The following is a 27,416-nucleotide window of genomic DNA, read 5'->3' as shown; positions in this document are numbered from 1 at the left end:
TTTTGGGTAAAATATTTCTATATATAAGACGGTTAAGAAATTAATGAGGTACATTAATTGTTTAGTTTATGCATATATGTGCGCTTAATAAAAAGGTTGTGTTACTCTGTTTGTTAAATGGGTTTGGTTGGGGTTGAATGTTGCTGACCCGTTTAATAAACGAGCATGATTTGGGAGTGTTGTTGACCCGTTTAATAAACAGGTTGGGTTAAGATTAAGGGTGTTCAACCCGTCATTTACCCACGAATTGACAAAAAATTGACCTGACATGACGCATTTACCAGCTTTACTTATATATAAGCAAAACTCATTTAGGGTTAAATTACTTTTACCTAACAGGTAATTTTTTCAGGGCCGGCGGAGGGGCGGCGCGACCGGGGCGACCGCGCAGGGCCTCCGCCAGTTAGGGGCCCCAAAATCTGGTATAGTATATTATAATGATGCATCAAACAATGACAAGCAAAATTGCTTTGGTTTAGTGGTGAGTGCTTTTAAATAAAACCCTCTAGTTAGGGGTTCAATTCTTCACATTGACAATTTTTTGAAAAAGCACACATTAGACATGGAGACACAACTTCCCACAATAATTACTATGTTTCCCCATAATAATAATTACTACTGTTTTCCATAATACTAATAATCCTTTTTTTTCTCCTTTTTTGGCCTTTTCACATTCTTTCCCTCTTAACGCATACTTCAATTCTTTTCTTTCCACTTTTTTTTTTAAATATTAATTAATTATATTGTTTCTTCAGATTATTTTGTTCTTTCAAAAAAATATACTAGCAGAAAATTTAGTTTTAGCCATCATCTATACTGAGTATTGTATGTACTACGTATATATATATAGAGTCAAAAAAAAGGGCCCAATTTTAAAAAATTGCACAGGGCCCCGAAAATCGTTGCCACGGCCCTGAATTTTTTAGTTTAAACTTAATGGGGTCACTTCCATATAAGTGACCTATTTAAGTAAATAGTTACTCATGTCTCACATTATCTTATCGTACACTCATCTCAACAATCAAGAATTTGTGTTGTCATTATATATTATACTTCCTCGTTTTTTAAAAAGTGAAACACTTATTTTTTTACCTTTGTCAAATCAGTCGAATACTTATATATATATATATATATATATATATATATTATATATATATATATATATATATATATATATATATATATATATATATATATATATATATATATATTTGGCCAAACAGGAAACCAAAGTTGGTTTTCCTTCCTTCCATTTATTCTAGTCGGTTAAAGGGGTAAATAAACCCACCTTCCTTCTTTCTCTCGTCATTTCTCTCCAAAGATCCCAAACCCCAATTGATGAAAACCCGAAAACCCAAACCCCAGTGAAACCCCAACCCTATTCGTGTCTATCTCCTTTATTCGCTTGTTCTGTTCGTCGGCGTTCTTGTTGCTCGCCAGAGTCCTCCTTTCCCTCCGTTCGTGTCGTTGCTACCGGTGACGTTGTTATTGTTGTTATCCTGTTTTTCTCTCTCCTCTATTGTGTTGTGCGTGTGGTGCTGCTCGCAAGCCACCACACTGCTGCTGTTGTTCGCGGCTGGTGGTTCTTTCTTCGCGCCACCGTTCTCCTCTCCTTCCTCTCTTGTTCGTGGCCGGTGGTGTCGCGCACCCCTGCTGTCGGTGCTATCCGCCGCTGCAGGAATCGAGCCCTTCTTTTGTTGTGTCTTCCCTGCTCTTCAAGCAGAGGTAAAGACTAATTTATACTATGTTTTCCTCTTGTTTATGAATTTCTTTTTTGTGAATTAATCCCAAGTTGATGTTGTTTGTTGTTGTCGTTGATGCGCTGTTGTTAATGTTGTTGTATTAAATTTTTGGAGTAGTTATTATAGGTGGTGCATCTGTTGTCGTGGTGGTGGTGTTGGGTTGTTGATGTTTGTTGTTGCTGCTATCACTTTGTTGTTATGTTGCTATAGTACTGTTGTGGTTGGCGTTATTGTTGGTGGTGGAGGTGGTGTTTTGATTATGGTGTGGTTGTGCGTTCTTGATGCTGTGATGGTTGTTGTAAGAGTTGTTATTGTTGTTGTGAGCCAAGTGTAGCTAGTGGTGTTATTGAAGTTATAGTTATTAATTAAGGGTTAAGAAAATTAGATGTGATTATGATTTCTAGTTTAGATTAGTCTAAGTTTGGTTATTGATATATTATTGATGTCATTGTGAGGTGATTCTCGGAGGATGATCATGGAGTGGAGTATTATTCGGAGATTAAGGAATTGGATTGCGATTCAGGTAACTTTTATGTTCACTAATATCATTTACTTATAAATACACTATATAAGCCTAGAGAGAGAAACCTAGAGAAACTCCATCTTCTCTCTAGGAATCAATGGAACAGTAACTGAGCACCTATATATATTGTTCTTCTTCTCCGGTGTGTAATCGCTGGTGCCATGGCAAGAGGGAGAGCTAAGAAGAGTGCTCAGAATGGCAAGGGTAAGGCCACGAGACCGTCGTCCTTGCCGGTTAAAAAAACTAAATCAGTTGATGAAGTAACAGGAGTTAGTGAGCTTCGAATTCCAAGTCCGATACCAGAAAAGGAGATTATGAATGAAAAATCGATTGAGGAGGTGAATCAAGGGGTACCAACGCCGGTATTGATGGAAGAGTAGCAATTACTAGAATAGAGTATTATCTCGGAATGGAGGGGTGTGATAACCAGTGGAGCTAAGAATCCTTCTACAGCTAGAAGAATGTCATGGGCTGATGATGTGGAGCAACAAGAGGACAATCAGGTGAGTACTAAGTCTCCGATAGTTATGATTGAGTCTGACGATATTCAAGAAGAGGTAGAATATTGGTCATCGGCGGTAGTATGTTATGTGCTAAGAGCCAACCCACCTTTTAAGGTGATGGATGGTTTTTTTAGGCGGATTTGGGGACAGCTAGGGATTGAAAAAACAGCAATGGTAGGGAAAGGAATATTTATTGTAAGGTTTGATTCAGTAGAATCTTGCTTGAAGGTTACCACTGAAGGGTTTCAGTTTTTTTATCAAAAACCATTGATAACTCGTATGTGGGATCCTGATATGCCCCTTGATAAGGATTGTATACAGAAGGTGCCCATTTGGATCAAGTTACCTGGACTAGCATTGAAATATTGGGGAGAGAAGAGCCTTTATAAGATTGTTGGGCTTGTAGGACATGTTGTCCAAATGGATAAGGCAACTAAGATGAAAGATAGATTGCAATATGCTCGGGTTATGGTTGAGATAAAACTTCAGCAAGACTTCCCTGATGTTATCCTTTTCTGTAATGAGCATGGAAGTGTGGTGGAACAACAGGTGGAGTATGAGTGGCGACCTACTCTTTGTAAAAAAATGTGGGGGGCTAGGCCATAGTGAAGAAGAATGTAGGAAAGGAGAGCCAGTAAAGAAATGGGTACCCAAAAAACAAGTGAGGGTTGATAAAGAATGGTTTCAGATGGTAGGTGGTGGTGGTGCCACAGTTGAGAAGATACCAGAGGTACCTGTGCATAATTCCTTTAATGCTTTGCTGGATGATGCTGAGGTGAACAAGGAGGATGAAGTGAAGGAGCAGACTAATGAAGATGATAACAACAGGGTGATAGTCCAACCAGTGGAGGAAATTGGGGACAAAGGGCAGGGGTTGATAGCCCCTATGCCCAATGGATAGTATACTATCATGGAATGTCAGGGGGTTGAACAGCAAGGCCAAACAGATTGAGGTGAGAGCATTCATTGCTTCTCACAACATTAAGCTGTTCAATCTCCTTGAAACTAGGGTGAAGACACCTAATTTGGGTAAAGTATACCTTAACTTGTGCCGAGGTTGGTTTTTTACCCATATTAATGCCCACCATGAAAATGGTAGGATAATTATAGGTTGGTGTCCAGGTGCTTTCCATGTGAACATATTGAATATGAGTAATCAATTCATTCATTGCGAGATCAAGCCTACACAAGGAGGGAATGGTTTCTTTTGCACCTTTGTGTATGGCTTTAATGAGTTTAATAGTAGGAGTCCTTTATGGGAAGGCATTAAGGAGATTGCAAAGAAGGTTGATGGAGGATGGGTGATTATGGGGGACTTTAATGCCCTGTCAAGTGTTGATGATAGAATAGGTAGCTCTGTTAGAGTGTCTGAAGTGAGACCTATGATGGATTGTATGAATGAGTGTGGTCTAAGTGATGTAAAGGCTACTGGCAGATACTACACATGGAGTAATAAGCAAGAGGGTACAACAAGGGTATTTTCTAGGATTGACAGAGTTTTAGCTAATACAGTGTGGTTGGATAGTTATGATCAGGCTGCTGTATCTTTCCTACCTGAGGGTAATTTTGACCACTCTCCTGTGTTGCTAAGTGTCTATGATGTGCCAGTGATTCATAGACCGTTTAAATTTTGTAACATGTGGGTTCACTATCCTGCTATGATGGATGCTGTGAAGGAAGCTTGGAGGAGTCCAGTTTATGGGTGTCCCATGTTTATTGTGGTGGAGAAGATGAAGAGAGTCAAAAGGGCTTTGAGGGCTCTTAAGAAGGAGGGGTTTGGAGAAGCTGAGGCAGACCTTATTAAAGCTACAGAAGAGCTAAAGAAGGTCCAAGATGAGATCCATGAGAATCCTAGGAACATAGATAGTATAGCACTGGAGAGAGATGCTATGGAAAGGGTTCAGAGGGCAAAAAGGTGTGTTCAGACCATGTTACAACAACAAGCAAAATTGACTTGGCTGAAATGTGGAGATGATAATTCTAAAATCTTCTATCAGGCAATTAAAGCAAGAAGAAGACAGAATAAAATGCATGCCATTCACAATGAAGCTGGTGAGTGGGTGAACTCTCATGAAAGAGTCTCTGCAGCATTCTTGGACTATTATAAGAACCTTTTTACTGGTAAGGAGTAGAAGCAGGTTGTATTCAATACACTGATGAGCAGAGGTAAGAGTTTAAATGAGGATCACAGGAGGATCATTCAGAGGCCTATAACTAAAGAGGATGTAAGAAGAGTAATGTTCAGTATCCCTGATGATAAGGCACCTGGGGCTGATGGGTTTAATAGCTGCTTCTATAAAAGTTGCTGGGAGACTGTTGGTGATGATGTTAGTGAGGCAATCATTGATTTTTTTTAGAATAGGAAAGCTGTTGAAGGTAATCAACATAACTACCTTAACTCTTGTTCCTAAAGTTACTGTTCCTAGCAATGTAACTAAATTCAGGCCCATAGCCTGCTGCTCAGTTCTTTATAAATGCATCACTAAATTGATTAGTGAGAAACTTAACAGCATCTTACCAGATATAGTATCTTATAGCCAGGGAGCATTTGTTGCTGGTAGAAGTATTCTTCATAATGTGTTGTTGTGTCAAGATTTGGTGAAGTTTTATAATAGGAAGGGCACTAGAGCTTGCTGTTTGATGAAGCTTGACCTTAGGAAAGCCTATGATACTCTAAATTGGCAATTTCTGCAGCAAATAATGGAAGGTGTGGGCTTTCCTACAAAGTTTATACAATTGATCATGATCTGTGTTACAACTCCCCAATTTTCAATCATGGTGAATGGGTCTCTGTCAGATTTCTTTGGGGCTCAGAGGGGATTGAGGCAAGGAGACCCCATGTCCCCTCTTCTTTTTGCTCTCTGTATGTACTACTTAGCTAGAGTGATTGATTATATTGGTGAACCAGAAGGGTTTAAATATCATGCTAGATGCAAAGAATTGAAACTAGCCCATCTTTGCTTTGCTGATGATTTGCTCCTTTTTTGCAATGGAGACTTTAGATCCATTTACACACTATTGCAGGGTGTTCAAATGTTTTCTAATGTATCTGGTTGGAAGTTAATAGGAGTAAATCTGAGGTGTATTATGCAGGGATGAGTGATGATGATATTCAAAGAGCTAAAGATGTTAATGGTTTTCAAATTGGACAACTGCCATTCAAGTATTTGGGTGTTCCTATTGCCACCAATAAGCTGAAGGCTAGTGATTGCCAATCAATGATTGACAAGATGATAATTAGGATTAAAGTCTGAGCACCAGGAACCTGTCATTTGCTGCAAGATGCCAGTTGGTGAATAGTGTCTTGATGAGTATTCACACATATTGGGGGCAGCTGTTCCTTATTCCTAAAAGTGTGCTCACAGAAGTGAATAGAATATGCAAATGTTTCATTTGGAGTGGTACTCATAATGATACTAAACCTGGATCTGTTAAATGGGAGTCTCTTTGCAAACCTAAGGCTGCTGGGGGGCTTGGATTGAGGAGCACCATAAATTGGAATATTGCAGCAGTAGGGAAGTTAGCTTGGTGTATTGCACAAAAACAAGATAATATGTGGGTTAAATGGGTCAATGAGATGTACATTAAGGAACAACAGTGGAGTAATTATATTGCTCCTGGTACTGCTAGCTGGGCTTGGAAGTATATATGTCAAGCAAAGGAAGAAATGAAGGTGAAGCTTGGTGGAGACCAGTGGTTACAAGACATAAGGTACAACATCAAGAAACATTATACAGCACTTAATGGAAGTGACATAAGAGCTCCATGGAGTGCTTATGTTTGGAATAAATTTTCTCAACCTAAGCATAGAATTATCCTATGGCTAGGTGTGCAAAACAGGTTGAAAACCAAAGATAGGTTGAAAAGAATTGGAGTTTCTGATGATGATGTGTGTACCATATGTGGGCAACATGGTGAATCTGTGAAGCATCTGCTTTTCAAATGTCATTACAGCAGTCAGTGCATAGAACAGGTGATGAACTGGCTGGGAGTGTCTTGGAATGCCAGAAATGTGTTTCAGCTGTGTAGATGGATCAGAGGAAGATATAGAGGCTCCAGCTTCCAGAAAAAAGTGGTGCTAGCTGCTATTGCTGCTACTGTGTACACCATTTGGAGAGTTCGTAACTCTGCACACTGGGATGGTGTTGTAGTGACAAGTAGCAAGTCAGTCCAGGAGATTAAGCAGTGTGTGAAAGGTAGAATTAAGCAGCTTATGAATGGCAAAGTAAAGGATAGAGATAGAATTTGGTTTGATAATGTATAAGTTGGGTTTATCCAGTGTGTAGGGTGTTTTGCTTTGGCAAATGGCTAGGTGTAGCTCTTGTTTGTGCTTTTAATCTACTTATCTTCTTCTTCAAAAAAAAATCATTTACTTATGCCCCTATGTGTGTGGATCTCTGTTTTGTTTTTATAATACTTAAGTTCGTACTATGGCCATAGTTATGAATGTGATGTTGTGAGTTAATTCTGAAAATGTTATTCGATGAATATGAATACGAATACGAAAACTGTTTTGCTGGCTTAGTTTATGAATTGAAAATAGTAAGTGGGCAAGGTATGAGTGGAGGATGGTTATACGGTTGGCTACGCTCCATTGCGAACTTTGGGGGTAGTGTATTGCTGGACTCTCTAGCAAAGCTTGGAGGTAACTTTTGTCTTTTGTCCAAGCCCGTCTTGCCACTGATTTGTTTAAGAGAGTGAGCTATGCCAGCGTTGTTACGAGATGAAAATGATTTGAAAAATAAAATATTTATAATGGGCAGAAGTAAAGGTTACGAGTTTTTCACTCATTTTGGAATTTTGTTTGTTTTGTATTTCTTCCCTAAATTTGCAGGTTTGGTATCAAAAGCTCGGAAATGGAAGTGAAGCGATATTATGATGTCGCCGTAGCTTATGGATTGAGTTTGTTTCTAGATAGTGTATTTGAGAACAGTTATTTATTGTTCCTTTGTATATAACTTTTGGGAATTATAGTTGAGTTATAGGTATGATTGAAGTCTTATATAAAGGATTTTGTTTTGTGGGCCAATCACCCACAGCTCCAGGATCGTTTTATAGGTTACTAGAATTTTTTGCACGCGATGCGTGCTTGAATTTTTTCGAAATAGAAACTCGATTTTATTCGGCATAAGAGTCAAAATTTGAACATTAGACATACGAAGTATAACTGTTTTTATTTGCAAAATTTGATTGGTTTAGTTTTTGTCACTTAAGTCTCTCACCATTTTTTTTTTTAACTTTTCAAAGTTAAATTCTATGAACAAAATAGAAATTTTATTGAATTTATTTATGATTTCGAATATTATAATTTTTTAGTTGATTTTTGAATTAAGTACAATACTTCATAAATTATAAAGATAGTGGACACTTTGATTTCAAGTCAATTGTTTCATAGGTTGTAGTTTGTAAGTGAAGTTGTAATTTAGAAAGGAAAGAGGGGCAAAATAGGCATTTCAAAAGAGGACACCATTGCTCACCCCTTCCCTTATATAATAGAGATGTTTCCGCTGCGAGTAAATATTTAATTCAGGGCTTATTAAACATTGATTGTGATTAATGAATCTTAAGTGTATTTACCTAGCAGCTCGGGAATCGGGCTGTTACAGATGGCCTGCACCACCTTGCTCGACGTTATCATCATCGTTTTGGTCCCATTCGTCGTCGGTAACATCTCCATCATTGTTGCCATCAGATGCTCCATCATCACCATCTCCGGCATCATCATCAGAGTCATCGTCATAAGAGTTATCATCATCAGAGTCATCATTATCATCATCATCATCAGAGTCATTACCATCAGAGTCATCACCATCAGACTCACTGGTGTCAGAATCATCACCAGTGTCAGACTCATCAATGTCGCTCAGGCCTCCATCGAAAATCATCCAATGAACTATCTTATCCCGCTTGGCCTGATAGACAACGTCTCTGACCATTTCCTTGCTGTAGAATTGGGAATTCATCCTCATTTTCCCGGTGAACCGACCCCTATCCATAGGTATGAATATGAAGAGTGTCGAGAGTTGTCTCAGATACAGCAGCAGCATAGGGTATTGTAGCGTTCATCAATTTGACAGTAAGTAATTGATAGGCAGAAAGATCAGTTGACGACCTTTTCCAAGATCGTTTAGCCCATTTGATTAGCTCTCCCTAACCACGTAGTCACCTTGCTTGTCGATCATTCAAAGTAATATTTGTTTACGACCGGATTGTACTTTGTAAGTTAGGTGAGTGAGAAAACAAAAAAAAATGAGAGAGAAAATGATATAAGTAAAACGCTAGATTGAAGATTTAAACTAAAGTTTGAATTATACATCTCTTTTTGTGGAAGTTTCATCAATAGAATTTCGCTTTACAAACATCATGCACAAAAAAACTCATATATCGAAAGAGGTAGGATGAGGTCATACGTAGGTTCGCTCTTATCAAATAAAAATATTCTAGATCAAACAATTGTTTATTTTTCGGTCTGGACCGAAAAATCAAACATTTAAAATCTTGGATCTAATTAGGGCAATAATAAGTAGGTTCACCCTTAGGCCTATAAAATCTCAGAAACGGGGTAGGATATGAATTGTGAATGGCCTCCAAGTGTTCGTCAATTTTACCACCAACCGATGACGCCGAATGCTTCCTCTCCAACACCATTTTTATCGTCCAACGAACATTTCTGATCCTTCTAGGAATTTTGATTCTAGCCCTAGCCATGATCGATCTAGTGTAAGTGTGAGAGAGAAAAACCCTTTTGCTTTTCGCTTTTTCGTCGAAAAAGTGAGTGAATGCCTTCTTTTCTTTTTTCGTGATTTCCCTCTTTTTATTTGTTTTGTTTTTAAAGGAAAGCGAATTAAGAGGCAGGTTTTTTTCTTTCTTTTTTTTTATTTTTTTAAATACTCCATTTTAGGTGCGTTCTTTTCAACTTATTTAAGTGCTTATTACAAAAATATTCACACCAGAGCAGAGCAGATCAGATAAGAAAATTTCAGATCAAATAAGAAAAATTCAGATTAGATTAGATAAGAAAAATTCAGATCAGATCAGAAAAATTTTAATTATAAAATTAACTACAATAAGAAAACTTCATATCAGATAAAAAAAAATTAGATCAGATAAGATAAATTCAGATCAGATCATATCAGAAAAATTCAAACGTACCGAATGCACCCTTTATGTTTCTTCTGTGTTCATGTAAATGAAATAAAGAAATTTTTTTATCTCTCAAGAAATACTCTCTTGTTGCATTATTTGGATAGAAGTATTTATTTATCATTAGGCTTCGCAAAGTTTGTCCGAATCTGAAAAATCGACCCGGCCTAGTTCTTGCGATCCCAAAATCGATATGGTGATCCAAAAATCGAAAACATCTGGTTTGATCTGAATTACATTCATCCGACATGGTCCATTAATCCTGTGGTTTGAGGAGGTTTGGGTTTAGTTGGTGGTGGCTTGAGAGGGTTTAAAGGGTGGTTTTCGTGTTGGGGTGTGGCAGGTGGTGGTTTGAAAGGTGGGTTGGACTTTGGTCGGCGGTGGTTTCGGGGTTAGGCTTAGTCGGTGGTGGTAATAACAGGGGACCATGTCAGAAATGTTAATAAAAAAATGGGTCACATGACATATGTTATTTAAGTCGCCAACACACTAAAGTCAACGCTAGAAAATCAAGATCGGTAATGGTCACAAAGAATTTTCTAACTAGGTAGTTTTGGACAAAACATTTTTTTAATCATTTCAACTTTATGTTGCATTATTCAAGCTTTTTGTTTATTTATGCCTAGAGTTGTTCTATTGAGCTTGAACATTGTCAATTGAAGATGCAACTTGATAATGTTTTGTTAATTTATAATTTATAATTTATAATTATGGTAAATGTTAAGTTGATTTAGAGATTTAGGATTCGAATTTTTACGTAGGATCCATTGGATGTGGATCTTAATTTTATAACTTAATATATATGAGTCAATAAAAGATTCGATGTATTCATAGAATCAAATATCCTTTTGGAATAATCGCGTATGAGAGGCCACCATTGGCCTTTTGGAGGCCTTACATGAAAAATGCTCTACTTTTGTTATATGAATATGGATATATTTTTTTGGAAGATATCTATTAATATATAAAGTGAAAGTATTGGGTCAGACCGTCTGACCCAATATTCTCGTCAGACGGGCTGAGCCCAGTTTTATAATATACAGCAAAGGAGAAAAGAAAGAGGAAAAAGAAAAAGGAAAAGAACGTTCAAAATAGAAAAATCAAAATATCCAAAACTACAGACCCATTTTCTCTCCTTCTTCTTCGCTGAAACTTCCCTTGCTTTGCTGAAACAAAATTGTGATGTTTTTGGATTATGATGGCACTCTCTCTCCTATTGTTGATGACCCTGATCGAGCTTTTATGTCTGATGCTGTAAGAGTCGTATAATTTTTTTAGTAATTAGTACCTGTGTTGCACGGAAATGACTTTCGGACACCAAACTGAAACATGGAAACAGGTGTTTATAATGATATTCCGCCGATGAGGAAGTTTCCCTGAAGATTCTGAAGTATGAAAAAAGTTTCGTGACGCGACTTTCATGAAGTTTGCGTGCAGTATAGATTAGTACTTACTACTTAGAAGGAGGTTGATTTTTTCCATCTTTTTTGGAAAATATAGATGAGGAGGACAGTGAGAAAATTAGCTAGATATTTTCCCACAGCAATTATGAGCGGAAGATGTGGAGACAAAATGTACAGTTTTGTTAAACTGGCAGAAGAGGAATGAAGAAGAAGGAGAAAGTGAGAGAAAGCAGAGGTTAGTGTTTTTTGGTTTTCAGTTGGACTTTGTTTTGTTTCAGTTGGACTTTGTTTTTTTTCAGTTGGACTTTGTTTTCTTTCAGTTGGAGTTTGTTTTCTTTCAGTTGGACTTTGTTTTCTTTCAGTTGGACTTTGTGTTTCTTTCAGTTGGACTTTGTTTTGTTTCAGTTAGACTTTGTTTTTTTTTCAGTTGGACTACCTGAAAAAAAAATGAAGACTACCTGAAAAAGAATGAAGACTACCTGAAAAAAAATGAAGACTACCTGAAAAAGAATAAAGACCAACTGAAATCCAAAGTAAATCTAACTGAAGTACAAAAACCAACTGAAAAAAAAAAGACTAACTGAAAACAAAATGAAGACTACCTGAAAATAAATGAAGACTACCTGAAAAAGAATAAAGACCAACTGAAACCCAAAGTAAGTCTAACTGAAGTACAAAAACCAACTGAAAAAAAAGAAGACTAACTGAAAACAAAATGAAGACTACCTGAAAAAAAATGAAGACTACCTGAAAAAAAATTAAGACTACCTGAAAAAAAATTAAGACTAACTGAAAAAAAATTGGAACCACCTGAAAGTCGTCCGACCAAAGATTATGGTCGGACGAGTCCGACACAATACGTTCTCATATATAAAAGCAAAGAGGAGTTTTTCATCGATAAATTTCCCTTTCCAAAAATACCCATCCTTACTTTAAGACCTTAATATAGGAAAATCTAATAGAGAAAAAATAAAATAAAAATAACACTACGATTCTCCTAATTTTAAGGGGCAGTTATATCCCATTAACAAGTTATGTTTATTCACACAAAGAAAAAAGGAAATAAATAATAAAAGATAACTTTTTGTGAGTAAAGTTGTCTGTTACTTTTTTATTTTTTTTGCACATATTCTCTTAGCATTTAAGATCTATATTTTTTGTGTTTATATATATAAACATCATTTAAAGTATACATCATCTGAAATAGAATATTCATTAATTATCTTAATTCCTAACAATTAAAATAAGATATTTATATTAAAAAAAAAATTGTTTAGTTTCTTTAAGTATATGGATTTTATTTATAATTCAAATCTACTCTAAGAGAGAATATGGACCAAAATTTTGTTTAAGTTCTTTGTCGTTAAAATCTATTGGACCAAAATGCACCTTATCACTTCAAAAATTGAGCTAAATTAAACTACTTTACCATTTTCAAATAAAAACCTTCATTTAAAAAATATATATATAATACCTTCCTTGAATAAATAAAAGATATCTATTATGATTCTCTATTATGATTTTTTAATCTTCTTTTAAAAAAATTACATTAAATTTTTCTTTGAATTTCTTATACTAACCTAAGGCCTGTTCGGCAACAACTTTTGCTCTACCTTTTAGTGTTTTGACTAAGTCAAAACACTAATTAAATGTTTGGCATAATAGAGGTTTGAGTAGCTGTTAGAGTTTCAGATAGCTTTTGGATAGCTTTTCCAAAACGTTATATTTTATAGCGTTCAGTTTCTGTAAGTACCTTTCTACTTTTTTTTAATTTTTTTTTCAAAGGAAAAAATTTCACTTTTTAAGGATAAAAATTTGGAATTAATAGAATATCATATATTCAGGATAAAAATTTGGGATTAACAGAAAAAAATCCCACTTTTCTAACTCTCCTGGTTTCGTTCCCCTTATATTTTTCAATGTTGATTAGTATACTAATATGGCTGCAAGATACGTAGATGGCTTGGTGCATTATATTCTCATTAATATTTTTATATTATTCATGGTTATGTTAGATATGTAGATGACTTTATCTAATAACAAAGAAGGGACGAACGAGGTATTTTAGTGGACTGATGAAGACATTGTCATCCTAGTATGAATCATATAATAATTAATCATATATAATTATAATTAATATTATAATTAAAAAAATATGTTATTTTTATCATATATAAGCATAACAGCTACTTGTACTAAACACTTATATTGTAAACAACTACTTTCACAGCTAAGAGCTAACAACCACTAGCCGACAGCTAACACCTACCCGAACCACTAACAGCTACTCCAACAGCCAACAGCTATCCAACAACTACTTTTGCCGAACAGACCCCTAGTATTTTTTAAAGGAAGAGTAGATTTTACTAAATGGATTGAAATATATATTTTTTGGGAATTGCATGACAGGCCACCAATCACCATTGGCCTTTTGGAGGCCTCACATGAAAAATGCAATACTTTTGTTATATGGATATGGATATATTTTTTAAAGAAAGGGTAGTTTTGGTTTTGATAGTTACATAAATTTGGAAGATATTTTTTAAAGGAAGAGTAGCTTTTATTATATGAATTGAAACTAGAGAAAGAGATCTGTCACCTTTGACTAGGGAAAAGGAGATTGGGTTCAAATAAAGTTTGATGATGAATAGGATTAATGAATTAGAATTTCTAACATCAATATAAATCATTTTCCTAATGACCTAATCTACTTAGAATTTTGGGTTCCTCAATCCCATTTAAATTTCTTTTCCGAATCAAATTAGTATTTCAAACATTTTTCAAAGCATGCCTAAACAAAATATTTTAAATTTCCTTAAATCCTTAAAATAATTCTTTCGTCTTTCAAAATAGTCAACCTTCTTTAAATAAATAAATAATTTCAAACTAAATTATGTTTAAATATAAATATATAAATACTAAAATATATTTATAAAATCCATAAAATTACGGGGGATTACAGGCTATCTAAACAAAATCGTCAATTTTATTGTTATGATTACCTTTATCACTTTATGTAGGTATTCTTTCGCACCATATAACAAAAAGTACTCACAATTAGGGGTGTAAGTGGATTGGACTGGATTGGACTTTGCCAAATCCAAATCCAGTCCAAAGTTTTTTGGACTCGAGAAATTGAGTCCAAGTCCGATCCAAATATTTTTTGAGTCCAGTCCAATCCAGTTCGATAATTTTTTTTCTTGAGTCCAAATCCAGTCCAGTCCGATTATTATATCTTTTTTCCCGATTTAGATTCAATGATTTACACCGTTTTTTGAGATGCTTGAGCATTTGACATCTGATTCAATTATCAATATCCACAAATTAGATTGAAAACTTAAATTAAAGTAAAATACTATGAATAAAAAGTTGAATTAGATGCTTACCTTGATCTAAGTTGAGAGAAAGCAGAGAGGCTGAGAATTAATTTGAGGGAGAAATTGAGAATGCGAGAGTCGAGACAGCGAGGTAGAAAGAAAATGAAGAGTAAGAGGAAGTGAGTAGTAAGGACTGAGGAGTGAAGTGAGATAGAATTAGTCGGCTACTAGCCTGCTAATGCAGTACTGTTATTATAATTTACTTATTTAACAAATGGAGCTAAGTGCAATAGTGTGGCGCCAAGTAAAATTGTCTAGCGCCAGTTGAAATATTTAGAGAAGGAAGGTTGAAAACTCCAAAATTTTGAAAATAGTATCAATTTTTTTAATATATACATTATATATGTATTAAATATATATTATATTATATATGTATTAAATATATATTATATATAAAATATATTTTTGGACTGGACTGGACTTATTGGACTCCAAAGGAATAAGTCCAAATCCAGCCCAAAAATATTTGGACTCGAAAATTTGAGTCCGAGTCCAGTCCAAAAAAATTTCAGTCCAGTCCAGTCCGACAAGTTTGGACTGGACTGGATTGGACTCTGGACTTTTCATAGTCCGCTTACACCCCTACTCACAATCCTTATACATTTCAAAAGCACATAACAATATCAAGGATAAATATAAGAAGAAATCTAGCAAAGATATGAAAATAATTGCGAAGCAAGTATAACCAAAACATATAAGCATGAAACAATAAGCAAAAAAGTGTTAGGATTGGTGGTATACTTGATTATATATTTGCAAGCAATAATAACATGAAATTAATTAGCACAAGAAACACACAAGAAGATTTAACGTAGAAACCCGAGAATCGGGAGAAAAACCACGAATCGATGCACTAGGACTTTCAATGATGTGTATGATGCAATGTATTACAAGGCTTCAAAGATCTTCCCGATCTAACCTAATCACCTGAACCTGTGTTTATCCAAACACATTGAGCTCTATCTCTCTCAACCAATATTGTTTCCATCCCATGACTTATATTTATAGCCAACTATGAATGAAAGAATCCTACTAAGAATTAATAACTTAATCGTAGATAGAATATAATACATGTCAAATAATATCTACTTTCCTAACTACAATTCTACTAGTGTTAGGAAACTATAATACTTGACATACTTGGATACTTGACAAAACATGAAAGATATCCATAGCCCAACAATACAGTGATGTTCTTTACACCAGACTGAACTGAATTGACCAATGGACCTGAACTAAACTAAAACTGTGAGAGGGATTTGTCTGAACTAAATTAAATTTGCATAAACCGAACTACAACTGTGAGAGGGATTTGTGTGAACGGAGTTAATTTGCATGAATTGAACTACAGTGAATTTGTTTAAACTAAACTGAATTTGTTTATGCTAAACTGAATTTGCATGAACTGGACTACACTGAGTTTGTCTAAACTGAACTGAATTTGTATGAATTACGCTGCATTAAATCTGTCTAAACTGAACTGAATTACACTGAATTTGTCTAAATCGAACTGAATTAATCCGAATTTTTATTAATTCAGTCCAAAAGAATATGGTTGCCTTCTTGACGTAGGAAGGTTAGCGGATAAGTTCGATGAAGAAGTTTGTCAAAATCACCTGAAATGATTTCTACTAATCGGGCCGACGGAGTCCAACTGCTTATTGTAATACCTTTCTAGAAGCGGAACGGGCCAACGAGTCAAACACACCGCTATGCTGTGACCTATAGGCTTTTTAAGCCATTCGAGTTCGTTTAGGGCCCGAAAACAGCATTTTAATTATTTCCTTAATTACGTATTAGGATTTTGTGTTAAGTATTTAAACATTATTAGGTCATTATGAGGAGGTTTGATCTTTAACTAGTTATTAGGCCCGGGCTATGACTTGGGTAAGAAAATTTTTATTTATTAATATTGTACTTTGATATGATAGCACTAAATACCACTTGGTCTAGTGGTTAAAACTTTAGTACATGAACTTGAGGTCATGGGATCAAAACCTATACTATGCAATTTCTAATTTTTTTATTGTACATGGATTACATGATCTAAAACTCCCTAGGGAGAGCGCCACATGGCACCTTTTCTGATTTACGCACGCCTTTTAATATATTAGTATAGATATCAAAAGAACATTAAATCGTTCAATATAATGAACATTAAGTTAAAGCAAAATAACATCTTTAATAATTAGATCCAATTATAATATTCTTTAAGTATTTTGAAATGTTTATTTAAAAACAATTTGAATTTTGAAGAACTGGCAAATGTTTATTAAGTCTTCAAAATGTTCATTTCAATATAATGCTATGTTCAATCAGTAAACATGTTGAATTTTAGAAAAATTTAATAGTTGAACAACATTAAAATGTTCATCTTTAGCTCGTAACTGTATTTTTAACTTGCAAATGTTCATTTAATTGAACATGATACTATTTTGTTTTAAAGCATTTTGAATTTTGAATAATTCGTATATGTTCATTCGAAGATTGCAATTGTTCAATCAACACTAGTACGTGTTCATTATGCTATAATGTTCATTAGAATAAATTGGATGTTCTTTTATTTTGCCTCTTTGTACTGACGCGCATGTCCCATTTTTTCCGCGTCCTCACGATGTTCATCCTTGTATCATGTTCATATCTAATTTACGTTTTTGTTGTAATATCATTTATTCGATTGAAATATCTAATTCTATATGAACGAAAACAAGTATTATAACTCTATGTCCTCAAAGAAAATATGCTCTAAGTTAATATACCCAAAAGTTAGATATACTCATAATTATACAACTAATTGACTACCTCAAGCATGATAATGTCATATGATGTATCATATTTTTATATAGTTTTTAGATGCATTTAGGTTGCATTGTAGGAGCATTTAGGTGCACTGTGGTTATAAGCGCATACAATTACTTAATTTGCAAAATATTACTCCTATCGTGTGATTTTGGTATTTTTGATGAATTTTAGGTATTGAGAACGTAATTGGCAAAACATTGTTGGACAAGCTCAAGTATTTAGAAGAAATTGGAAGGAAGCTATGTTGGTAAGGATAGAATATGTATATGTTTGAGTGCAAATTGGAGCCAAGCACATGAAAGTTGGAATTTGATAAAATAATTATGCAAAATTAGTCATGTTTACTCTTTAACCCATAATGTCTGACTTGATATTGATAATTGGGACTTACACAGATTAATCAATGGTTCAGACCTTTTAAAAATTGTCACCCAAAGTTAAGACGTCTATTGTCAATTTTTCCAATAATTTATGGTTGACTTTTGATAGTGTTTATGATAGATAGGGTCTACGGTATGGGTCTAGGACTTAGGTTCAGATTATAAAAGTTGAAAATTTAGGATAAATATAAAGATTTTTCCTCTAAAACACAAAAGACAAAAAATATTAAATAAATTTAATGTCCAAGTGTAGGGTTTGAGTGTAAAATATTAGTAATGAGACCCATACCCTAATAAGTTTTCTTGAACCTAGACCCTTAGAATCCAAAAAAATTAGAACCAAACCTTAAAATTAAAGACGAATTTGTTAGGATTTGTTAAGATTACGAATCCATGTTGATTCCTATTTATAAGACGGAGGGAGTACTTGATATACAAATTTTGTAAATGTCGAAGATGAAGTCACACCCCTTCGTCTCGTTGGGCCAAACTATATAAAGAGAAAGAGATTTGATAGGTCTCTATCTTACATATCCCAATCTCAATCAGATAGAGACTAGCACTTCGTCCTCTTCTCAATAAGAATCACTAACACTCGTCGTCTCCGTTGCAACAAAAAAAAAAGAACAAAAATTCACAGGGAGATAATTTCTTGATAGGGACAGAGAAAGAGAACGACTAAACTAGCCGTAAGTACAATTTCTGCTCTCTTCTTTCAGTTATTCTCTGAATTGCCTTCTTGTTGGGTAAAGTACAACAGTAAATGATTTTATTTGTACAATTGTGAAAAATTCGATTTCCCTTATGCACTATTTTTGTCGTTTAATCTCTTGTACTTTTCTTGCTGTAATACATGTGAATTATGGCTCTAATTTGAGAATTCATGTAGTTAGTCAATAAATATGTTTGATGTTTGATAGTAGAGCCTTAGAGGTTGATGTATTATGATGATAACCTTGTATTAATAAATTTGTGCATGAAAAGATATGGAAAGTTTTAAACTTTGATCTTGTTTATCATGAAAGTATATTGTAGTATGATGTTTATGTCAATTGGTTTATCTGGGTGGTAGGCTACTTGGAGGACATGTTAAAAAACACATATGGCTAAATCGAAATCATCTTCAGACACAGAGGGTGCTATTAGTGATGATGACGGACACGAAGAGGTTTTTCTAGATGAATCCGACATCATTGATGAGATCCTACTAGATGATGAAGGTGTTTCTCTTTCTATAGTTTGGTTTCCATAATTCTTTCTATACTTCATTTGTTTCGGAATACTTGCAACCAAACTCTTTGACACACGAATACACGATGATAGATAAGGTAAATGTACATGAAGTCCTAATTCAAATAATCTAACACACCCATAAGTAGCCAAGTGGGTGATAGGTTATTGAGTACATTGTCTATTATCCTCCCAAAAAACTGCGTGCTAAGGAGCTTGGTTATCGAACAACTGAATTATGTAATTGCTCCTATCTCGAATACAAATGTAATTGTTGCTTTTGTATAAATGCAGATCTGCCTGATGTTGATGATGATGAATATGATGGTGAAGAAGTTGTCTCTGAAGGTATTTCCCACTTTATTGAGGGCCAAATTGAAATTCGGTTGGACATGAGCATTGAGCAGTCCCCCTCCCCCTGTGAAGTAAAAGGGAAATAAAAAAGATCAAAAAATAAAAAGTACCTCTTACCTTACTTTGAAATTCTGAACCTGCAAGTATGGTTTCAGCTCACTAGATTAAGGTTGGCTTCAATGTGAAATTACAAAAACATCTTTTGTCTCGTTGTTTATAATCCTACTACTGTCCCCCACTTGGAAATAATTGTCACATTGTCCCATTTTCCTACTTTTTGTTGATAGTTAAGGGCTTTATACAATTTTAATGAAAATCCTTGTTTATAGTTGGATCATTCCTAGATATTCCCTCTTACTCGGTGTTAGTAAGGAATTCTACGAGAGCTGATACAATCTAGAATTCTATTAGAAAAGCTCTAACTTTTTATGGACATTCTAAAATAATATGTCTAGTTATTGATTCCGGATAGAGGGAGTACATAGATGTGCCAAAACTCATTATTACTCATTATTGATCCTTTCTGAATTCTCTAGGTGTAAGTTTGGTTTGAGTGTAGCTCCAATTATGTGTGCTTGTATACGTATATGCACACTCTTGGTCAATAATGAACTTCACACTTATTATTTGGGATGTCCCGTGATAAACTTCACCATTCCTTTACCTTTCTTCTCTTCATACAATCAATATTTCTTTTTTCCTTCTGTTTTCCAACATACTGTCTTACTATTTTCTTTTCTCTATATTCACTTTTATGTTCTAATCTACATTTAACAACTTCCAATTTGATGTTGGCTCGCACACGCTTACACACACACACACATAAGGAGACACATATATATAGATATAGACACTCTCACAAATATGCATATATATGTACATTTCCCCGGTCATAATGCTTTCTCATATCTCTAAACTAAGAAGTGTGGCTCATGAGGTTTGCTAGTGGACATTGTTGAGCTCTAACACTTTAGGGTTTGAGCAAAAAGATTGGAAAAATCTACCCTTGGTTGTTTCATGGGTGCTAATGTCTAAGGTGATTATGAGTGATGATCACAATGCAAAACAATGTCCTTGGTCTTCATTAGACTCAATTAGGTTGCTCCTAGTAAGTTTTTGAAAATTTTATGTAGAAGTAACTTGTCCAAAAAGAAATATCGTACTTATTAAATGCATAAGGGTCAATGTTAATACTATCTCATACACTCATCATTTAAAAGAAATTCTACATAGCGACCTTCAAGTTTCAACTTTTCTATATGGTGGCAAGGGAAATTTTTTTATACAAAGTGGCTCCCAAGTTTGGGAAATTCTACATAGTGACCTTATTTCATGGTGGCTAAACAATTAAACGCTAGCCATTTCTGTGTCCTCCCTCCTCCTCTTTCTCTCTCCTCCCCATACCCTTCTCTCGCTAAACCACAACTAAGCCCACCACGGCAGCACCACCACCGCCCAACAACAACCAACCCTAGAATGTTTGAAAGAAAACTCATTATATTGTATACTCGTGTATGTCCAGTAAGGATTACCCCATCCAACCCTAGTATGTTTGTAATGAGCTCATGAATGAAGTCAACTATCAAGCATTGCTTAGGAATTAGGGGCACTTGTGATATATAGTTCTACCTTGACGGGAATGATATAATCATATCAAAGATCACATAATCTTGGTCCATTTCGGTTCATTCACTGTTGTGATCCTTGTGGATACAACTTTTGGTTGAGACCAACAAAAGTATACTTCGTATCACTTAATGACGCATGAAAATTCTGGCAAGATTGAAGCACAACTCATTTGATGAAAATTTGAAACTACAATAATACTTGTAATTTGGACTATCACTTTGAATGATCTTATTTTACAAACAATATTTCTACCTTCAATAATGCAATGGAGTGAGTATAGGCTCTGAGAGTCATTGTTGATTTCTCTCTCTCTGAAGTTCGCTTTTAGTTTTAGTGTCTAATTAATCCTTCTTGATCTTTCCTAGTTGCTACATAACTAAGTTACTATTTGAGTTCTTATGAATTTTCATTGTTTGTGCAGATATGTCGTTGTCTGAACCAGATGATGCTATTCATGTATTCACACATCACAAAAGTGAGAACCATGCGTTTATTATTTATTCTTGAAGTTGTAGCTAGGGAAGGAAGAATGAACATTATGATGTTACCCTGGTTTGTTGCATGGAATCTTGTGAAACCATGGAGAACTAGCAATTGCCCTTCATAGGTTTTATTGGAAGTGTTTGAAAATCTGTGTCAAACTGTGCTTTATGAAATTTTCTTTTTTTTTTTTATTTAATATTTGTCAACTATTGCAGAATCACTTTATGCTGTTGCCTGCAGCCCAAAAGATGCGGCATTAGTGGCAAGCGGGGGTGGAGACAATTTGGCTTGTCTTTGGAGGATTGGTTGTGAAAAAAGGATAGATGAGCTTGTAGGTATGCATCTGATTAAATGAATCTTTTGTGTTTGCTTTGTCTGTCGCCCATCTCACTTGATATCATGACGCAAAACAATTTTGTAACCTAAATTCTTGTTTATTTTACATTGGTTCACTTGTACCCAATGTTCCTTGGGAAACATCTCTTTCTTGGTGAAGGCAACGTGAGCAATTTCTGGCCATTCATTTGTTTGCTGAATAATATTCAAATTAATTTATTGTAGGTCATGAGGAAAGCATTTCTAGTTTAGCCTTCAGCACGGATGGCCAGTTGCTTGCATCTGGAGGGCTTGATGGGTGTGTCAAGATATGGAACATTTCAGGCAATCTCAAATGCACATTGGAAGGCCACGATAAAGACACGGAGTTTGAGGTGGAAAAAAATAGTAGTTGAAATTTTGTATTATTGTGCATCATTGTGTTGTTTAGGGCCTGAAGTTAATACCTGTGTATCTTCAGTGGGTAAGATGGCACTCAAGTGCTCATCTAGTCTTGGCTGGGTGTACTGATGCAACTGTATGGCTGTGGAATGCTGATAGAGATGCCTGTCTTAATGTTCTCTGTGGTCATAGTCAGTCTGTGACTTGTGGTGATTTTACACCTGACGGTACTTGTCTAAACTCTATCATACTCATCTTTAAGGACATTCTTTTTTCCCTCTTTCTGTGTCTGTTCTTATTATGCCTTGATAGCCTGAGAGGGCACAAAGTTCAAATTTTTACCCCTTTGTTTTGTTTTGTGAAGGAAAATCTATTTGTACCGGCTCTTTGGATGCCACCTTGAGAATATGGAATCCTAGAAGTGGTCAGAGTACTGTTGCTAAAGGTAAGCATTTTATGACTTTGGTTGAGATCTCCAGTGAAGCTATGTACTTAGCAACTAATATATAGGCTCAACAAGGATTCTGAATAATTTCTTAGATTTAAATCCAAGATGATGACATTATATCTTTCTTATGAGTGGAGTAATGCAGCTGAGATGATGATGACATTGTATATGTACGTACTGAACGAAATATTTCCTGTCAACCTGGTTGGTATTCCATGGTTTACTAGGTCCTATTCTTAGAAGCTACAATTTTGCTATTGTTAGAGCTCTCAACCTAGAGGCTTAGACCATTTAAGTTGTAGTTCTTTCCTTGCTCTTTTATGATTTCTTATTTTGTTGGTTTCAATGTATATGATCTTCAGGCTATATGCATGCTTCTGCATTGAGCTGCTTGGCATATACCTCGGATTCAACTCTTGCTCTAACAGGAGCAGAAAATGGTTTTGTCAGTGTAGTGAACATAGCAAAAGGAAAGGTCAGTCATCTCATTTTTTGGGTATCTTCTTGTTTTCTGTCATTTTGCTTGCAATATGTGGAGATTAAATTATGTTTTTTTTTTTATCATGTTCTATATTTGTTTTGCCAATTCAATGTGTTCCCTTTTCCAAGTTGCAATAGGTTAATTTTGGAATTACAGTTGTAGATACATGTAAGCACTAAGCTATTTTACACGTTTGAGAGTAATAGAATTGCATAAATTTTTGCTTAGCTTGTGAGACTAACCTAATTTTAGATTGTTTATCTTCATATGGTGGGTGGATTATGTCCCTTTAAACCTCGAGGCAGTAAGCAGTCGAATTCTCTAACTTAATTAACTAGGTGGAATTATCTTTTAAGGTTCATGTCATGGTGATTTAACCCATCTCCTTTTAGCTTAGATATCGTGTATGCATCAGGCAACCACATGTTTGAAATTATGCACAAATACATTGAGCTCTTGAAATTTGAAAGGTGTGTTGCAATCAACATTGTACATCATAACAGAATTTTGCAAGCTGATGTCCTTGTTTATTGAATCTTTATGAGTGCCAGTCTCATGCCTAGGAGAGCAAGAAGCATTCTTGTGTTTTGTCGGATGGCCCTGGAGCCTCTTCTGGAGAGGGAAGGTAATAGGGAGAGTGAGAACAGCATTCAGAAGAACTGTGGGAAATAGAAGAGATAAGAGTCCTGAGAGAAGGGAGTTAGTGATCTAACCACTTAATTTCAATCGATGCTAGGGAACAGCGAGAGTCTGATTCGATTGTGGCGAGAGGAATGAGAGAAACAAGGTGATGAAATGGAGGTTGCCACCTACTTATAGTTGGTGGCTTTGCCAGCAGGAAACAGGGATTCTGACCCGGGGGGGGGGGGGGGATTTGGAAGAGGATTCACAATAAAATGAGAGGGAAAGTAAAACAAGAGAAAAGGGGTCGATATCTTGATGATGTACAGGTGAAATGAAATGTTCATAATTTTATCTTAGTCAATTGGTGGTGTGTCTATGGCTTAATCTGCTTACTATATGAAAAAGGTCTAGAGAAGGACTACATTTTCTTTTCTTTCTTATTTCGATTTGAAACTTCCGTGTCAAAGGTTTATTTGTTTTTTGTTTCACTTCAAAGTCAATTAATCAGCATTCTATAGTGTGATTACCGTGCTCTCTTTTATGCTTTTGATGTGAATATGTGATTGCTGCCATAATCTCCTCCAATAAGAGTTTATGCTTGAAAGGGGTGGCAACCTTGACATATTTGGTAAATTTGCGATCTGCAATAAGGATAAAACTAAAGATAGTTTCTAATATTTTGCCTGGGCAGGTTACCAGCTCAGTATCATCTCACTCAAGTTCAGTTCAATGTATTGGGATTTCATCAAGGTTGTATGTTCTCCCTTTATTTGAGATTCTTCACCTACAACTTAAACTTAGAATTTCCTCAAAGTGTTGGATGCAACTCCTGTTAAAAGCAAATATATAAGGGTTAGGGAAACAACATTAAGTACAATTAGATTTAGTAGAACGATTGCTTGTTTGCATTTTCATTGACATTTTACACGCATGTTGACAACAGCATGCCTTGGGTAGCAACTGGAGGTGCAGATGAAAAGCTTGTTATTTGGGATCTGCAACATTCAGCATGTCGCAGCGTTTATGAGTACCAGGTAGGTTGGGGGGGGGGGTGAGTACTATTATAGGTGTTTCCGTCCTCTGGAAGGCAATTCAAATTTTAATTGACTCTTAAGTTTTAACAAAGAAAAATGTCAATGTGGGTGGTCTTAGCCTCTTGGGTGTCTCGTTTTCTTGTTGTTGATGTTGGTGTAAACACGGATGCAGGATGACGTAAGTTGCTTGAAATGGCTTGGTGAATCCAGATATGTTGCGTCAGCATGTGGCGATGGGCAGATAATCATTTGGGATACTCGATCAGAAGACCATGTAAGGACCTTCAAGGGTCACTCAGAAAGAATCCACGAACTTGCTGTGTCTGCTGATAACAACTTTCTTGTTTCAGCTTCAGAGGATGGTACTGCTCGTGTGTTTGACATATCAGACTTCAGATGACAATCACAATAAAAAAAATGTTTATAGGATGACAATCTAATATTATTTGTTGAGGGTAATACTGTATCACTAATTATTTTTCTCTTATTCTCTTATAGGATGCCCTGTTGTCCAGTTACTGACCCTTATCACCTTATGTGGTAAAATAATGTCTGCTTTAACTATTTGATTGTGCATGAAAGATGATAGAACACAATTATTCATGGTATTATAACTATTGCAAGGGTAATTGAGGGCCTTCTCTCTTTTTTATTGTTTCCGAATTTCTTCTTTTATACCAAAACCACCCTGTGATAGTGTGATAGTGTGATAGTGTGATGGACGAGGAAGGATTTTCATATATAATGCTCAAATACAAAAAAAGTAACTTTTACTAAGTTTGAGTTGAACTTTTGACCAACCACTCAGAGTCCCAAATGATTTTATCTATTTATTATATAATTTATATCACAAGGCTCAATTTTGTGAATTCATGATGATCAATATGCATGAAATGAAACTGTATACAGTATACTTATCTTATTATTTGAAGATAATTTTTTTTGATAACGAAAAATCGTACATTAATTAAAAGACGAAGTACATCCTAATGCTAATACAACCCAAATTAAAACAAAGTCACATAGAAAGGGGGGCGTCACTAGTCAGTGTTGATGATGGTGGATGCAATCCTCGGATGGTTGATGGAATTGCTGGAAGAAGCGATTGACGATCACGATTTGGGCAACGAACAACCAACGGCCAGCGTCGCGTCTCGTCATATGAGTAATCCCACCGATCTGTCATCACTTGGGAGTCTGAGCTCATGACCATGTGAGGAGTCACGTTCCATTGTGACTCACTACTCTCGAGCACTATTGAAGATAAAGTTGATGAGCAATATTTATGAAGTAGACATATAGTTGAAAGTCGTCCAATGATCAGAAATGTACATACTATAGGAAAGAGGTGATAATCAGATTAAATTGCCAAAAACAATTGAAAGTCATCTAGATCTGATGCAATACTCCAAACAGTACAATAGTTCACTTCCACCACATTTATTACACAAAACATTCAAATACATGTTATTCCTATGATATTTGCACGAAAAAACATATTATTCCTATGATATTAGTAGCTACAAGAGGAATGTCTCCTTGAATCAATAACAAAGTAACAACACCAGGTAATAGTTAACAAAGCCATAGCAACATTTTTTTCAGGTCTCCTTGAATCCTAGCTCCAAGAATTCACCAATCCAGCGGTAATAAACTTGAATCCATTTGTACCTATAATCAGCGTTAAACTCCAATAATGGACCTAATGATAAGGCCAAAGTTCGAGGGTGACGATTTACATCTTTCACCTTCAACTGTAAACCTTTTATCGTCTGAACATCACCATAGATGTAAGCATTAGCAGCCCTTACTCCATATCCATCAAGAATTCTATCCCTCATTCTCCCCATTGGAAAAGAATTCAAGAATCCCTCAATATCTTTCAATTGAAGCTTCCTACTTACTATCACGTTCCTACGCAACAAATCCACCCCAAGAAAGTTCCACGCACCTTCCAATGGAGTTCCCATTGGTATCCATGGAATCCGCTCTTGCGTTATCTGAATATGTAGATTCTTCATAATACCGGCCTCATCATTGTGGTCGTCTTTCCATTGATAGTAGACGTCAATGTCTACTTGTAGTTGATGTCCATAATCATATGCGTTATATGGAGTAAGCTCAAACTTAGCATTCAAGGGGTCTATGCTTTCAAGAATATCATAGTCAAATTCTTCCGAATTCGTGATTAATGCAGCATTATCAGGATTCATGCGGATCTTATCGTCGTCGCCATGATCAAAGATGTAAGTATAGTTAAAAGAAAGAGTAACCTCAGTTTCGAATTCAGGTTCATCATCAGGGTCATCTAAAATGGCTACTAATACGCTGTGCTTAATAATGTCAGCCGTGGTTTCAAAGCTTGCTGATGAAAGAAACTGCCTAAAAATTCTAGGATCTATAGAAACATTTAAGCATCCAAGGGTTAAAAGCCTTTCATACCTTAAATATGCAGTACCCAGATAATTCCAATGGCCTTCCATGATTAGTGAGAGGAAAAACAAAAAGAATATGAGAGGTAATGTAAGAAAATCGCAATGCAG

At 35.4% G+C, this 27,416-nt stretch overlaps 2 protein-coding genes and 1 long non-coding RNA gene across 4 annotated transcripts; all 3 read left to right on the top strand.

Annotated features, from left to right (window-relative positions):
* The first annotated feature begins 4,924 nt into the window (after nucleotides 1–4,924).
* LOC130591469 (uncharacterized) lies at nucleotides 4,925–7,032 on the top strand. Its single transcript, XM_057394798.1, has 4 exons — nucleotides 4,925–5,104; nucleotides 5,463–5,631; nucleotides 5,862–6,016; nucleotides 6,103–7,032. The coding sequence occupies exons 1-4, from the start codon at nucleotides 4,925–4,927 to the stop codon at nucleotides 7,030–7,032; spliced, it is 1,434 nt and encodes a 477-aa protein (XP_057250781.1).
* Nucleotides 7,033–10,856: 3,824 nt separating this feature from the next.
* Nucleotides 10,857–12,030, top strand: LOC130591545 (uncharacterized). Its single transcript, XR_008969303.1, has 2 exons — nucleotides 10,857–11,165; nucleotides 11,412–12,030. It is a non-coding gene; the product is annotated as an uncharacterized LOC130591545 (long non-coding RNA).
* A 6,189-nt stretch (nucleotides 12,031–18,219) lies between these two features.
* Nucleotides 18,220–25,530, top strand: LOC104894098 (uncharacterized WD repeat-containing protein C25H1.08c). 2 transcript variants are annotated; one of them, XM_010680262.4, is made up of 13 exons: nucleotides 18,220–18,562; nucleotides 18,946–19,093; nucleotides 19,398–19,451; nucleotides 21,508–21,561; nucleotides 21,785–21,904; nucleotides 22,131–22,279; nucleotides 22,366–22,513; nucleotides 22,651–22,731; nucleotides 23,097–23,209; nucleotides 24,531–24,589; nucleotides 24,783–24,873; nucleotides 25,046–25,235; nucleotides 25,372–25,530. In XM_010680262.4, the coding sequence occupies exons 2-13, from the start codon at nucleotides 18,976–18,978 to the stop codon at nucleotides 25,440–25,442; spliced, it is 1,248 nt and encodes a 415-aa protein (XP_010678564.1). In that variant the 5' UTR covers nucleotides 18,220–18,562; nucleotides 18,946–18,975; the 3' UTR covers nucleotides 25,443–25,530. The 2 variants fall into 2 exon arrangements, with proteins under 2 accessions (XP_010678564.1, XP_048500202.1); XM_048644245.2 differs by having other exon boundaries at nucleotides 18,225–18,562; nucleotides 25,046–25,530.
* The last annotated feature ends 1,886 nt before the right edge of the window (nucleotides 25,531–27,416 follow it).

Source organism: Beta vulgaris, chromosome 5, assembly GCF_026745355.1.
Source record: "Beta vulgaris subsp. vulgaris cultivar EL10 chromosome 5, EL10.2, whole genome shotgun sequence".
Lineage (NCBI taxonomy): Eukaryota > Viridiplantae > Streptophyta > Magnoliopsida > Caryophyllales > Amaranthaceae > Beta > Beta vulgaris.
Note: the sequence above shows the minus strand (reverse complement) of the source record. Positions and strands in the feature narration are given on the sequence as shown.